Source organism: Haliotis asinina, chromosome 4 (genome assembly GCF_037392515.1).
Source record: "Haliotis asinina isolate JCU_RB_2024 chromosome 4, JCU_Hal_asi_v2, whole genome shotgun sequence".
Classification (NCBI taxonomy): Eukaryota; Metazoa; Mollusca; class Gastropoda; order Lepetellida; family Haliotidae; genus Haliotis; species Haliotis asinina.
Window position 1 is genome coordinate 27,110,324 of NC_090283.1, and position 15,128 is coordinate 27,125,451.

The 15,128-nt window shown below is 39.9% G+C and overlaps 1 protein-coding gene across 1 annotated transcript in view; it reads right to left on the reverse strand.

Annotated features, from left to right (window-relative positions):
- Positions 1 to 12,155, reverse strand: part of LOC137281457 (diacylglycerol kinase delta-like) — a 153,606-nt gene extending 141,451 nt beyond the window's left edge. The window contains exons 1-2 of the mRNA XM_067812695.1: positions 12,121 to 12,155; positions 10,603 to 10,786 (exon numbers count right to left, since the gene is read on the reverse strand). Of these exons, the coding sequence (XP_067668796.1) occupies positions 10,603 to 10,749 (147 nt within the window). The 5' untranslated portion in view covers positions 10,750 to 10,786; positions 12,121 to 12,155. The remainder of the gene's footprint in view (positions 1 to 10,602; positions 10,787 to 12,120) is intronic.
- Between the last annotated feature and the right edge of the window lie 2,973 nt (positions 12,156 to 15,128).

Below are 15,128 nucleotides of genomic sequence, written 5' to 3' on the forward strand. Positions count from 1 at the left end.
CTAGGGATCAAACCCATGACCTTCCACTCTTCAGGCAGACACTTACCACTACACCTTGATAGGCAGTCTGGGTTGGGTTGGGTTCTTGGTGGGACTATATATGACTGAATACTCTGAACAGTATTTCAGATAATATCATAGCAAGTGGTTGTTTGGTGGCTGTTGTGTTGGTTCCATTGGGTTTAGCTGAGTTGAGTGACTGACATATTTTGAACAGCATATTAGTCATGTGATGGTAGGCCACTTGATGTAGAAGGATATTTGGAGTAATACTGGTCTCAAGACATTTTATACTTAACTGAAACATGCAAGCACCGGTACAGTGCTGACCGTACAAGATACACATGGACAAACTCAGTGTAACTCCAGATAGTAAACTATTGAGCCTTACATGACCTTTGCAGCCATGAACTCATGGAGTTCTATAAAATTACAGCTTTGTAACAGATATATTTTTTCCCTTTCCAAGCCTTTATTACGCATTTATAATTTCACCACTGTCATTGTCATGCAGTACTTTAGCCAGGATGTTTGTCAGTGTTTCCAATTGGCACCGTAACTACTAAAATGTATGCCAATGCAGTTGAGACTTTTGCCATAGAAGACTTGCGGATATTATTATGTTGTACCATTATGTTGTGCCAATGTGTACGTTTTAAGATTGAAAAAGCATGCCACTGCATATTTTGTAGCATGAATGGTGAAAAGGCGCTGCCTGGCTGAAGCACAGGTCAAGCTGTTTTCTGGAAAAAGCTAGTAATCAAGACTTTTTATGTACTGTTTTTGACACAATCACCAATATTCCGGTCATAATAATTCAGACAGGAAAATATTACAGTCAAGGAGAAAGGAGGGTGGTTGATATCAGGAGCAACATCTGATATCTGGAATTATCAACTGAGCCTGACCATCCAATCAAATGCCTTGCATTCTACCACAAGAAGTGGTACCTAAGGACCTTGTGTCACCTGCACAAAGTTTCCAATAAAACATTTGGTACCTGTCACAAATTCCATCCACAGTCATTAGTTAGTCAGTGAGTGAGTTTAGTTTTTATGTCACTTTTAGCAATCTTCTAGCTATATCACAGAGGGAGATACCAGAAATGGACATCACACATTGTACCCAGGTGGAGAAATGAACCAGGTCTTCGGCTTGACAAGGAAACGCTGTGACCAGTAGGCTACCCTCATCATTTATGAAGATAATACACCTTTATTCCATGACCATAAAACCATGAACCAAGTCTGGTTAGAATGAAAAGTGCTTAAAAGAGACATCCTGCAAATCACACTCATAAGCCGCAAAGATTCTTTGCTGAGACAACAGAGACTAAACCAACTGCAGTGATGAAATATTGTAATGAAAACTGGCGACATAACACCCTGGATCAAGCATGACGAACAAAAACACCAATAAACTTTACAACACTCAGGAAAACCAAATTGCATATTCGGTCCCTGAATCTAGACGAAGCAGCTTTAACAATTTATCAATCACTACAACCAAAACATGTTATCGTATCCCAGCATCCCATGCAAAGAGGAAGTACACAGAGGACTGTTGACTTAGATCTGGCATCATGCCAACTGTCCTTTTTTCCCCTATAGCATTCATAGATTGAAGCCGAAATCATTACATAAAAAACATGCCGCTGCGGCGCGCTTGTCATAAGGAATGGTTTTCACATCCAGTATGTGGAGTCCTCTCAAAACAAAGGATTTCCATATTTCCATTTGAAATGTATCCAAAATTCGGTCAATGTAGTCAAACAGTTATGGGTTGTGGGGAAGTTTCAGGTCAATATCAGCCAGCGTGATCTAATCCATGGAAACTAGTTTAAACAGAAATGTTTGAATTATTACACAAGGGACTTAATTCCTCATCATCCTCGGTTTGTCGAAGCAATGATGTCTGGCACACAGTGACGGTATGTTGCTCTGCAGGTACATCATTGGCTGGTCCGAGTGATGGAGTGTGGTAAACAATGGCTTTATGTTGTGATGGTCCAAAGGTAGAACAACAGCATCAAGCTCAGCAAACATGGGTTACAGACATGAGTTTGATTCCTATTATTTTTTATTTTAAGCTCTATTTTTTATTTTAAGCTCTACTTTTTATTTTAAGCTCTATTTTTTATTTTAAGCTATATTTTTTATTTTTGTTTGGTTATGTTGTAGAGCTAGGAAAGGTCCAAACTTGCTACCTGGGCACTCCTTCCTTATTACAGTACCCTACACGGATACTTGTTACATTAACACCAGACATCAAAATCATAACAAATGGCAGTATATTCCTCAGCTCGAAGGGTAAAATTTCAGGGTTTTCAACCATATATTACATTCAAATGAAGTCACTGTAATTATGTCTAAATCTTCAAAGACAATTCAACAGAATAACATTACATTGTTTAATCTATTTGTCATATGATCGTAATGTGTCCGGGTATTGAGATGTGTACTCGGGGCCAACTAATCACCTACCCATCCCGGGCATCAGGGTTAATGGTACCCACCCACCTATCACTATTACGCTGGCTAATCACTTGGGTGAGAAAGGTGAATACATGGGTTGAATCCAACATAGCAAAGTTTCAGAGTCTGATCTTGTATTCATTCTGTCATTCTGATGTATGTAACATCCTACACAGGACATCAACCAATCATTCTGTTGTATGTAACACCTTACACAGGTCATAGACCTGCAAGGGCCCTGTGGTCTTTTATAAATTATATACCACTGTCACTGGGTCTTTATCAGGTCTTCCCAAGGCCATCATCTAGTTCTTATATTCCTCATCACATGGGTTATTTCTATAGGCTCATAGGTACTACCCAGATCAATAAACATGTATTCCCTATACTTGTTACAAAGCTCTTCATTGTGTTTTCAAATAGGTCTTCAGTACATGATGATATAGGTCTTCAATATGTTATCACAAAGTTCTCAACTACGTTAACACATAGGTCTTCATCTTGTTATCACATAGGTCTTCACTACCTTATCACATAGGCATTCACAAAATTATCACATGGGTCTTCACCATGTTATCACTCACATACATCTTCACTATGTTGTCACATAGGTATTCATGTTATCACATCAGTTTTCACTATGTTATCACATTGGTATTCCCTGGGTCACCTTTATGGGTGATCTTTTTGAACCACCAACCAGGTATTCTGTAGGTCTCATCAACTCTGCAAACACAACACACAAACAGGTTGTAACAGTGTTACCATGGTTACCATCATGAACAAAACATATCAATGTTTCTATGGACACATTTCCTGTTATCTAAAACCCATTTGTCTTCAGTAGATAGAGTCAAAACAACGAACAACTGAAGCTGAAACAACACCTTTCTCTTATTCCAAGAATAATCGTGTTCTTCTGGACATCATAGGACCAAGCATCCACTAACAGTTTATGCGGACTTCCCTTCCATGATTGTGCCCAGTCCATGTCGTTCAAACTTATCAAACGTGTTACAACAATGGATTGTAATCTGCCAATCCTGGATTCAGTCATGATTCAGAACAAGTACTAAAATCAGCCCCCAAAACAGGTTCATCACCACCAAGCAATTTGTCAGTTAATCAGGAGAGAATGGTCCTGGACGTTACTGCAAGACACCTAAACTTGGCATTTCATTAACAGGTCCTACTGTGTGAGCTCAAACTCGTTACAATCATGTAGGTCGCAGAAGATCACACCTTCATGACACTGGTGTGCTTGGATTTGGTGCTACCAAACAAAGACTCATGACAACATAAATAATTGATTATTAGGTTCTACTCATCACTTGTCTCACAACAAAACACCTATATTTATCTCAGAGTCCATGAAAGCTCTTATTACCATGATTAGATAATACTCTTCTCTCCTACACAGGTTTTCTCCTGGAGTGAGTGAGTTTAGTTTTACACAGCTTTTAGCAATATTCCAGCAATATCACGGCAAGGGACACGAGAATGAGCTTCACACATAGTACCCATGTGTGGAATAGAACCTGGGTCTTTGGTATAACCACAGGCTACCTGTAGCACAAACTGGGTTGCACAGCAGAAAGAAACTGGCAAGCAAAGGTTGGCAACATACTTCCCTTGTTTCAGTTCGAAAAATATTTTTCATGTCAAAATACAATATCTCCACCATCAAAGGCATATTCCAATTTCTTCAATGGTTTATGCTATCAGATCTCTAACCCTATGTTTAATAATTACTCAAATAAAATGTATCTTATTCAACATTCAACATTCAACATTCAACATTCAACTCCTGGTATATCAGATGGTTCTTCGCCTCCATTCCCCCTGCCAGGCCCAAGCATGGCCAAACCACAGCCAAACCAAGGCCCAGTTATCACCCACCCACAGCCCAACCAAGGTCTAGTTACCATCCACCTACAGCTGATGTATATTAAAACAAATTCCTAACATTGAAAAGATTATTGTTTTGAGTTCAATAGATGATGAAACTCAGCGGAAATTTGTGAATTCTTAAAACTTTACCCCAAAACACAGTTTTTCCCATGCACGATATATGCACATGCTTTTCAGCAATTTTATGAATGATCTTTGTGCAGTTCATCTGCTTAAGGTTTGCAGTTGGTTCCTCCAAGTTCATCAAGAAATTCAACTTGATGTAACCATGTTTATCTACATGACATATAGTGAGTTATTTAAGAGAGTATTAACCTCATACTCATAGCCCATTCATCACCAAGCCACAGCCCAACCCAGATCCAACTATGACCCAAACACAACCCAATGAAGGCCCAACTATGACCCAGTCATAGCCCAACCAAGACCCAGCTATGATCCACTCCATGGCCAACTAAGGCTCAAATATGGCCCATGTTTGTTGTTAATATGACTGTGTATATTATTACTGAGACTATGTTTGTGAATGACGAGGCACACAAATATGATAAAGTGACAAGGTCAAACCTCACTTTACAAGTTGTACCTCCATTTCCCCCAGCCAAAACTGTAGTCTGTACACTTAGTCTCTCAAACATATATGTTTCCCCTCTGCTAACTGTTATGCTATGGTCATAAATGAAACACATCCACAGGTTCAGTTCTGAATTTCCCATTTTTACTTGGGCTCCTTGTCAGTTTCAATGATGTTGTCTGTTTGAAAATCACATATTTTCAAACACTAAGCTTTAGTCTAACCCACCTGCCAGCACCTGCACCCCCAGTCCATGGGCTGTCTGACAGGCAGCAACACCTCCTGCATGAGGTCATGAATAGCACATGTTGGCTTCAATGCTGAGGTCTTGGAGTGAGGTGGGAATGAGGTCTCTGTCAGTATCCGTGGCCAAATGGCAGCTGGGTCAGGACAGCAGTAATGGCTGCCTTCCTGTGTCCTGCCACCAGTCAGGTACTTAACGCAGCAGCCTGGACTTGTGTTGACCAGTGTCCATCAGCTGCAGCCATAATTAAGGTTCAGCTAATGGGCACAACAAGGCAAAAGCCGTAACAGCAACACAAACCTCAGCCTAACAAGTCTACTTCAGTTCTCCAGTGAAACGGTCACATTCATGACCTTGCTGGATGGTTAAACTTTCACCACCAGTGTGGACCTTGGGTGTTTCCATTGCTGCATCCTGTTCTGTCCTGGTATCTCTATAAGGATACAAACATGGGGTATGGAGGACCTGTACTGAAGCCTCTAAAGAGAGACAAGCAATGGGGTACAGAGAACCTGTTCTGTCCTGGAAACAATACAAGGAAACAAGCTTTGGGCATAGAGGTTCTGTAATGTCCTGTAATCTCTACAGTGAGACAAGCATTGGGTATAACGGAACTGTACTTTCCTGGAATCTCTATAAGGAGACAAGCATTGGGTATAAAGGACCTGTACTGTCCTGTTATCTCAACAGTGAGACAAGCATTGGGTATAAAGGAACTGTACTTTCCTGGAATCTCTATAGGGAGACAAACATTGGGTATAAATGACCTATACTGTTCTGGAATTCCTAGAGGGACAGAAGCATTGGGGACAGAGGACCCGTAATGTCCAGGTATCCCTATACGAAGACAAGCATTGGGGACAGAGGACCTGTACCGTCCAGGAATCTCTATCGGGAGACAAGTATTCGGTACAGAGGACCCATAATGTCCTGGAATCCCCATAGAAAGACAAGCATTGGGCACAGAGGACCTGTACTGTCCAGGAAGTATACAGAGGCAAGCATTGGGTATCGAAGACCTGTAATGTTCTGAAATCCCTATAGAGTGCAGGCATTGGGTATGAAGGACCTGTACTGTCCAGGAATCTCTATAAAAAGGGGGACAAGCACTGGGTACAGAGGACCTGCAATGTTCTGGAATCCTGACAAAATAGTTCAGTCATAAAATAGAATCGGTGATTCAAAGTAGTATAGCTGTCATAATTATTATAGATATAATTACAATGCCTGTCTTAGTTTGTGAATGTGATAACTATTTGTATTCATGTTATTAGTACTCTTATCAATGATAATATCACACACTTCACAAAAAGGACAGTTGGGTAGCATAGTGGGTTCAATATGTGAAGCTCTTTCTGGTGTCCTCTACAGTGGTGTTGGTTGAATATTGCTGTATTGCGTATTAACTGTACAAAGACTAAACAGCTAACAAATTAAGCTTAGCTTAACATTAATTGTGGAAAAAGGACAATTGTTTGGGTTTTTTTGTTTGTTTTTTTAAATGGGGGAGGGGGAAGTTCTTATGCATGTTTATGAAACAAATCTTTTTTTTATCAAAAAGACTCCAACCTCGTCCCAAGAAACTAAAAAAGTAAAATGGCTGGCCCTATGCATCTGGGGGTATAATTCAATATCTATAAGCATTGTTAGACCCTAACTGTGTGGAGCAGTGGAGCAATAACTCAGAGCTGAAGCTTGAGGACAGTTTAAACTAAGTTTACATGGCTTATTGACAGTACTCGGCATCATTCACTCTCATTGTCAACAGTCATATCGATGGGTTTCATGGTCGATAATGATCATTTCAATTCTTCCCACAAAAAAAAACAGATACAGCAGGTGATATCAGCGAGCATGACCAACCTGGGACATTCTTGAATAACATTACTCAGCTGGGACACTCTGGAGTGTAATTACACTTCATGATTCTTGGGAACATTTACCTGATCAGGAAGAAGCGCAAACGTGAGGAATTCTGGGGAAAAAATAACTATTTATGTGGGGAGATGATTGGTTGTCAAATTACCTGACCTGGAGGACTCAGGGCTGATTTACCTGATCTGGAGGACTCAGGGGTTACTTTGCCTGACCTGTTGGGTTCAGGGATTGAATTATCTGACCTGGTGGATTTGGGGATTCAATTAACTGACCTAGAGGATTTGGGGATTGAGTTACCTGTCCTGGAGGATTCAGGGGTTGAATTACCTGACCTGGAGGATTCGGGGGTTGAATTTCCTGATCTGAACGATATGGGGGTATTACCTGACCTGGAGGATCTGGAGAGTCGAATTACTTGACAGGGAGGATTTGGGGGGGTCAAATTACCTTACCTTTAGGATTTGGGGTGTTGAATTGCCTGACCTGGAGGATTTGCTGATTGAACTACCTGACCTGGAGGATTTGAGGCATTGAATTACCTGACCTGGAGAGTTCAGGGATTGAACTGCCTAGTCTGGATGATTTAAGCTGTTGAATTACCTGACCTGGAGGATTCAGGGGTTGAATTACCTGACCTGGAGGATTTGGGGACTGAATTACCTGACCTGGAGGATTTGGGGGGGGGTTAGTTACCTGACCTGGAGGACTCTGAGGTTGAATTACCTGACTATGGTCTCAACCGCATTTGGCAATAATTCAGCAATATCATGACAGGGTATACCAAAACTTCACACACACCATCCATGTGGGAATTAAACCTGGGTCTTCAACATGATGAGCAAACATTTTAACCACTAGATTTTCCCAATGGCAGTTTACTTGTATAGTGTCTGACCCTCTGACAAATTTGGCAGATTCGACAGTGGTCAGACAGAAATCAACAACTCACCAGGCCCAGTCTCTGACTGAATATTTCACAATGACTTTGTGTGAAGTTATTTGTGGCATGTGACACTTGTTTGCTGTTCAGAAATCTTATGTTTGTTACCATATAATGTTAATAATTTCAATGCCAGTTATAAGAAATTTTAAATCTGAAATGTTTGTTTAACTTTATTCTGTGGGTCCTGTGAATTTTCAGTGGGTCAGACAGACAAGTGAAACTTACAGAACCCAATGTCCTGTTACTTTGAAACACCATCATTAACACTGCAATGGCCTCTTCTCCAAAAGAATATATACTACCTTATTTTTACATATGGAAAGAACATGCAGCACCTGTTTGTTGAAAAAACATATCTGAGTTCCTACTACATGTACATATATGTGCATCTCAAAACCTACTTCCTCCCTTACCGTAAAAATCAAATGGCTGCCCCCTTACATAGGAGGTTTAACTTATTAATGTGGTAAAAAACATATTACACAATGGTTATTTTAACAATCACTGACATATATTTATTTAATAGGACTGTAATGAATACACTATGTCACAAATATGATACATATCACAAATATTAGGCAACGAACGTGAATCATTATTCATGAAAACAATATTGTAATTTGTAGTAAAGTGATTGACGTACAATATGAAACGCCCATGTTGAAAGTGTTAATATCTGTCACAGCAATAACTAGTAATCTCATGATACTCAAATTTGGTATGTAATAATTATTGTCAGCACTACCATGTGGAGCCTTGGCAAACTAACATCACATGTGCTACTGCTAGTATCTCACTTTGAAAGGAAGACATAAGGGTTAAAGTAAAACATGTTTCTTCAAAAAAAATTGTAAACGTTCATTAATATTTGGTTCTGATGATCACAAATAATCAGTTGAATTCATGAGGGGCTACGCTTCAATTAACCAAACACGCATATAAATTGTAACAGCCTTAGCATTTCACAATGCCCAAAGCAATTTGAAAATATATGGCTTACATAAGGGTGGTACATATTTATCAATTAGACATATTGTAATTAATATTCATCTTATATCATCTCTGAATATTCATACTAATCCTTTGAATTGTGATTCAGTGGAAAAATCAATGAAATTGATTGTGCAAGAATTAATAGAGAAACCCAGAGGAGAGACTCCCTGCTTGTTTGGCATGTGACTTTATCAATCACAAATGTTATTTATTTTACAACCAAGGACTGACTGATGAGCACGTGCAGGTTCTTTTGGCTACACACATTTAGTAAACAGTTGTTTGGAACACATCATTTGCATGTATATGGCGGAATGGGGTGTGCCTCATGAGAATATGGTGAGGTTGTGAGGAAATGAAAGAAGAAATCAGTGAAAAAAAGGGGGATCAAGATTTGGTAGAGCTATATGCAGAAAGCTGATGTAGGGAATATGAAAAGATGATAATTCTATTTATTCATAACAAAAATTGGAGACAAGAATTACCAGAAATTAGAGATTCATACTAATGTTCCACCTCACAAATCCCTTCATAATAGCTAACCATTCTCTTACGTAGAAGTACACAATATACACTGTCATTTTCAGGTATTTGAAAAAATTCATTCAAATGATTCATACAAAGGAAACAATAGTCGTTCTGCTGTTTCTTCAAACATTTTAACTAATTCTGTTGTATGTATTGTCGACAATGAGTTGTAAATGCAAAGTTTCAGTTGGAAATAAAAACAGTATGTTTTTAACAGCCTTGATTTATTACTAGACTTCAGTGTAAGTGATGGTAGTAGGTAGCTACCAAAATAATCTCCTATGGGCATCAATAATTAATTACACAACATGGCTGGAGAAGATCAATTTCTCCATCAATCGCTTTACTTAACATTAGTCACAGATCACAAGTAAACCGAATAATATACACAACACCATACCGATAATTTATACATTTGGGTAGATTCACATATATAAGGTGTCTTTTATTCTTTCCTGTGTGTGGAATTAATATGTTTAAAATGCACTGCTGTCAAAATCAGTTCAAATGCAGCCACTGGCTATGATGATATGCTAAAACTCCACTTCAATTGTTTTCTGTGGCATGTTTTGGTTTTGGTTTTTTTTATTTTTTTTTGTTGTTTTGTTTATTTTTTTTCATTTGACCTGAGAAATGTCACAGCCATTAGACAGTAAGAGAGCCGTTCAGACATCTTAACAAAAACACGTCTTTGTGAGAAATCACACAACCTACATTCGCTGACATGCACGTGACTGCACATGCATTACGAGATTCTCGTGCAGTCGCCTTCGTCTCGCCAATCTGACATGTGCAACGAGGCATGAGTGGCACGTGCTTCACTTATAACAGAAACGGTGAAGAATGAGAGAAACGTTAAACAAAACCCGTTTTGTCCATTCAAAATATTGATGCAAAAAACATGTAACCTTTCAACACCAACCACAACAGGTGCCCGTTTAATAAAGGATCGTCCGGTAGGTGTTCTCATTGTAAACAGACGCCCGACGCGGAGCACACACAATCGAGTCGATTCTGCAATTTCTTGTTACCATAAAATGGTGGCATATATACTTACAGACGATTTTATAGCTCGGTTAGTTGATATGCGTCGATGGAAAACTTTAGCTGGTTCCGTTTCGGCATCACTGTCCGACGAATCATCCTGGACAGTAATATCTGCCAGTTTAACCGATGGATATCCGTGCTTTCTGGGGGCGGCCATTTTGCCTCGAACGTCAAGTCGGACGAACTCTTCTGTGCTGAGGTTTAAAAAGTTCAAAGGTTAACTGCTCGGGTCTCATAAAACAATCGTATTTTCAAAATGTGATATGGAAATCATTAAACATGTGTCACAAATCATCAAATTTATAGAAAATGTAAATTAATTCATACGAAATTAAATTGTACATCGTGACACAGGGCGTCCTAGCGGTAATTAATTTATCAATGCATTGTATGTACAAATAAAACTGTCTGAGGTAAAAGTTACATACAATGACAAAATTAATATCACAATGTTTTGGTAGTTTGATGACGGAAACATTATATGACAAACAAGAAACTTATCTACCTCTATAGGCGACGTTATTTGGGTAACATTATTCTCAAATCCCCGTTAATGGTGACCCGAAGTAAACACATGAAATCATTAGTCTCTTTGGCCAACTTGACTTTATTTTGTCTTGCCTAGGTACCATAAATTGTACTGAATCTCGCACGAGTTATTTCTACGAACGCCACGCGCGAGATAAAACGATCGATATAGCCAGCCAATCAGGTTAAAATGGCTCGCAGCCGAATATACCTGTGAACAATTGCCGGCAAATCTGCAAACAAAACATATTAAGAACAAATCATAAGCATAAACTGGGGCTTTGTGTATTTGTCGATAAATCCAGGCTCTTGTCAAGGATGTAAAGGGCTACAGTATCGCATAGCTTACCATGCCAAGTCAAGTCCAAGAATCAACGGAGCTTACTCTTATCAAAGGTTTATGTGGTGTCAATTTGTTGTTGCTTTCTCAGCTGTATCACTGATTAAAGAATCGACTGGATCGTCTTTCAAAGTGTTGGAGATGTGAAGAAAGGTTCACATGCTCCGTAGGAAGATCTATGAAAACAGCATACTTTACTCAATTTGTCTGAAAGAAGGTAATTCTAATACAGAACTTTAGTGTCAGTTTTCCCGAAATAAAATTACATTTTATCAACAGTCCATTGAAGGTATTATCACCTCTCGGCAATCCTTCTTGTAATGCATTCCAATGCGTGAACGTCGGGAGATAAGAATATTGTCTATGTTGGGCTGGGATCAGAGAAACCGACAATGTCCGGGTAGCGCGGACGTCAGAGAAAACAACATTGTCCGGGTTGCGCGGACGTCAGAGAGAACAACTTAGGATCGTGATTTATGCGATGATCAGAGAAAACATATCACATCAACAACTCACAGGGACAACATACCTACCAGAACTTCAGTATTCTTACTTTTGGGCGTCGAAATGTTTGTTGTTGTTATGGTCTATATGAGATAAATGTTTCCTTTTCAACATAATTGGTATTTATGGGGTTTTTTAGAATTTGGCATTACTTACCATTAATCATAAATCACTGCGAGCGATGTAACACAGATACCAGGAAGTTTTATTCAGATGGTCCAGGCTGGAGAAAATACAAATTTAGGTTCAAACAAACGCTAGGGTAACATAATGTTATATTTAGGATTACATTTTATCAGTTAAGTACAGATTCTAGTACTTTTCTTGGGTTGAGCGGGAAGGGCGGCTGACTTTGTGTGCTGGCGACTAGGTGATTGACTCTGACGGTGTAGATTCGAATCCCGGATGGGAGTCAACCAAAACAGTACTAGAATCTGTGGGTTAAGGAGAATGTTTGATCCCAAATATAACGTATGCTACACTGAACCTTTTTTTTCGCATATGCCCAGGAAATGAGTCCACTATATGGGTTCTGCTTTGGAAAAAATAGCTGTCACCACAATTTTTTTTCTTTTTGTGGATGGTATCTCAAATATTGCAGCTACTGACGCAAAGCTACCCGACTTATCACTAAACTGCATATTCACTGTTGGTGGTTCGGGTGGTTAGGAATTTCCAAAGATGAATTTTCTAAATGATTGATTTCCTCAGCCATGACATAAATCAATATCTAACGTGGATTAGATAACGATTACAATTTTACAACGCAATAACATTGTCATCTAAAAGACAAGTACTATTCAATATTTTTGCACACATAAAGAGGAATCAACCAACCAACACTGAATTAAATATCTTCGTACACAATGACTAGGTAATCCCAGTTTGACTAGTTTTACGATGAACTTGCAAAGGCACGCAGTCGTCCGCGCGAGGTGCTTGAAAAGATGCATTTGGATGTATTTTGAGAGAATCGTTGCACGCCATTATCAAAGAGTACAAGAACAGTGGTCGTCATGTTCCTGGTGACAACGGATGCCTTTACCGAGCCAATGATTGCTGATGAATGTAAATCTGCCAGACTAACAACAGGGTCCATTACTATACTCTTAAAAAAAGTAGGGGGACTGTACTTTCAATGTACGGTTGTCGAAATTGGGAGATATACGGGATTGAATCAATGTTGATACAATAATAACGGATGTTTTGAGAATGCATCACCACATGCATTTCATTCAAAGCAAAGTTGTTCGTTCAGTTATCCTCATTGTTAGGTGACTTTAGTTTGACATGAAAATTTCAGGTTTACAATTTTCAGTCAGTAGTGTGTGATTTCACCCTGAAAACATTAACCATGAACGGATGCAAGAAAATTATGGGGGAAAATGGCCTACAGTGATTTAGCGACCTGCCAGAAAAAACGTCAAGATTCATAAAGACACCCGATGCACGTGTAGGAGGCTCCCACGTTGTGCACGAGCTTCCCATGCATTGTTTTTGCGTGTGGTGATAACGTGAAATGACGCTGTATACACAAGGTGAATGTCATTGGAACGTTTCCCAACGAAGTTTCTTTCTACCAGACTTCAAGGTCAGGTTCCCCTACTTTTTGTGCAGAGTATGTACTGAACGTCGACCACATAGCACGCTGGGATTTGTACACTTGAAGATTCCAAAGCCCAAACAATGATAACTGTTAACAGTCTCACTGGAGCAAAGGAAAATCACAATTCCCTATTTATCTTGTACCAGTGTTTGGTTTGGATTTTTTCAGGCAGGGCGGTGTGGGTACCTTAGAGCTTAAAGCATTCACTCGTCACACAGAAGGCGAGGATTTGATCTGAGACATGGATTCAGTGGGTGTTGGCATCGGTTAGACACTCAGGCTTTGAGGTAGCCTTGTGGGTAAAGCGCCATGCCAAAGACCCGGTTTCGATTCTCTCAAACTGGATACAAAGCACGATGCCCATATCTGATGTCCACCGCCATGATATTCCTTTAATACTGCTAAAAGCGACCTAAACCCATTCCCACACAGGCTGATGTAGTGATTGTTCATCACACGTTTGCTGGCATTGTTTGGGATGTGGCAAACAACGTTCATTCATTAAACACACAACCTACATTCGCTATACTAGTTACACACACACACACACACACACACACACACACACACACACACACACACACACACACACACACACACACACACACACACACACACACACACACACACACACACATGCTTGTCGTAAGAGGCGACTAATGGGATCGGGTGGTCAGGCTCGCTGACTTGGTTGACACATGTCATCTGTTCCCAATTGCGCAGATCGATGTTCATGTTGTTGATCACTGGATTGACTGGTCCAGACTCGATTATTTACAGACTGCCGCCATATAGCTATATAGATGGAATATTGCTGAGTGCGGTGTAAACTCACGCACTATATATATATAATGTTTATGGTGATCCTTACCAAACTTCGAGCAGTATTTAAACGTATTCCTCCTATCAGCGAGTAACATTAGCTCTTGGTTCAATGCTACACAAATACAGTATTTTGAAGGATGAAACATGCATCAACGTTTAAATAAAAAAAAGACACAAAACTTTCCCACTTTCATGAGATCTCAGTATGATTCGAACTAAATCGCTAGCATGTGTTTATGAATCGCAATCAAATGCTGATAGCACCGGCGGGACAGGTCCCACAGACAAACCAAGGTGTCGTTAAACAACGGAACATTAGCTTTTGGCCAATGCTAAGGTATGGGAGTTAAGCTCTCCATAGTGCTTAGATTACTTTGCACAACGACACCCTGGAAAATAGAGAGTTGGCTTTTGGCAATATCCCAGCAACAATCGAAAACGTGCTTCACGTTCTATCCACATGGGGACTCGAACCCGCATTGGGCGTGACGAGCGAGCGCTCTAACGTTTTAACAACCCCACCGCCGGGGAAAAGAGACATACCGGAATAGGCAGACTTGCACAAGTCTCTAAGGTAATGCAACATTTTCGAACCCGCACCCTCAAAGTCAGGCACATAATCGCCAGCACACAAAGTCAGCCGCCTAGCCCGCTCAGCCACCGCGACTCCCACAAAAATGGAAGTCGAACAACTGGTAGTCTAGACTGCGTACTTTGTAGGTGCCTGACTCTG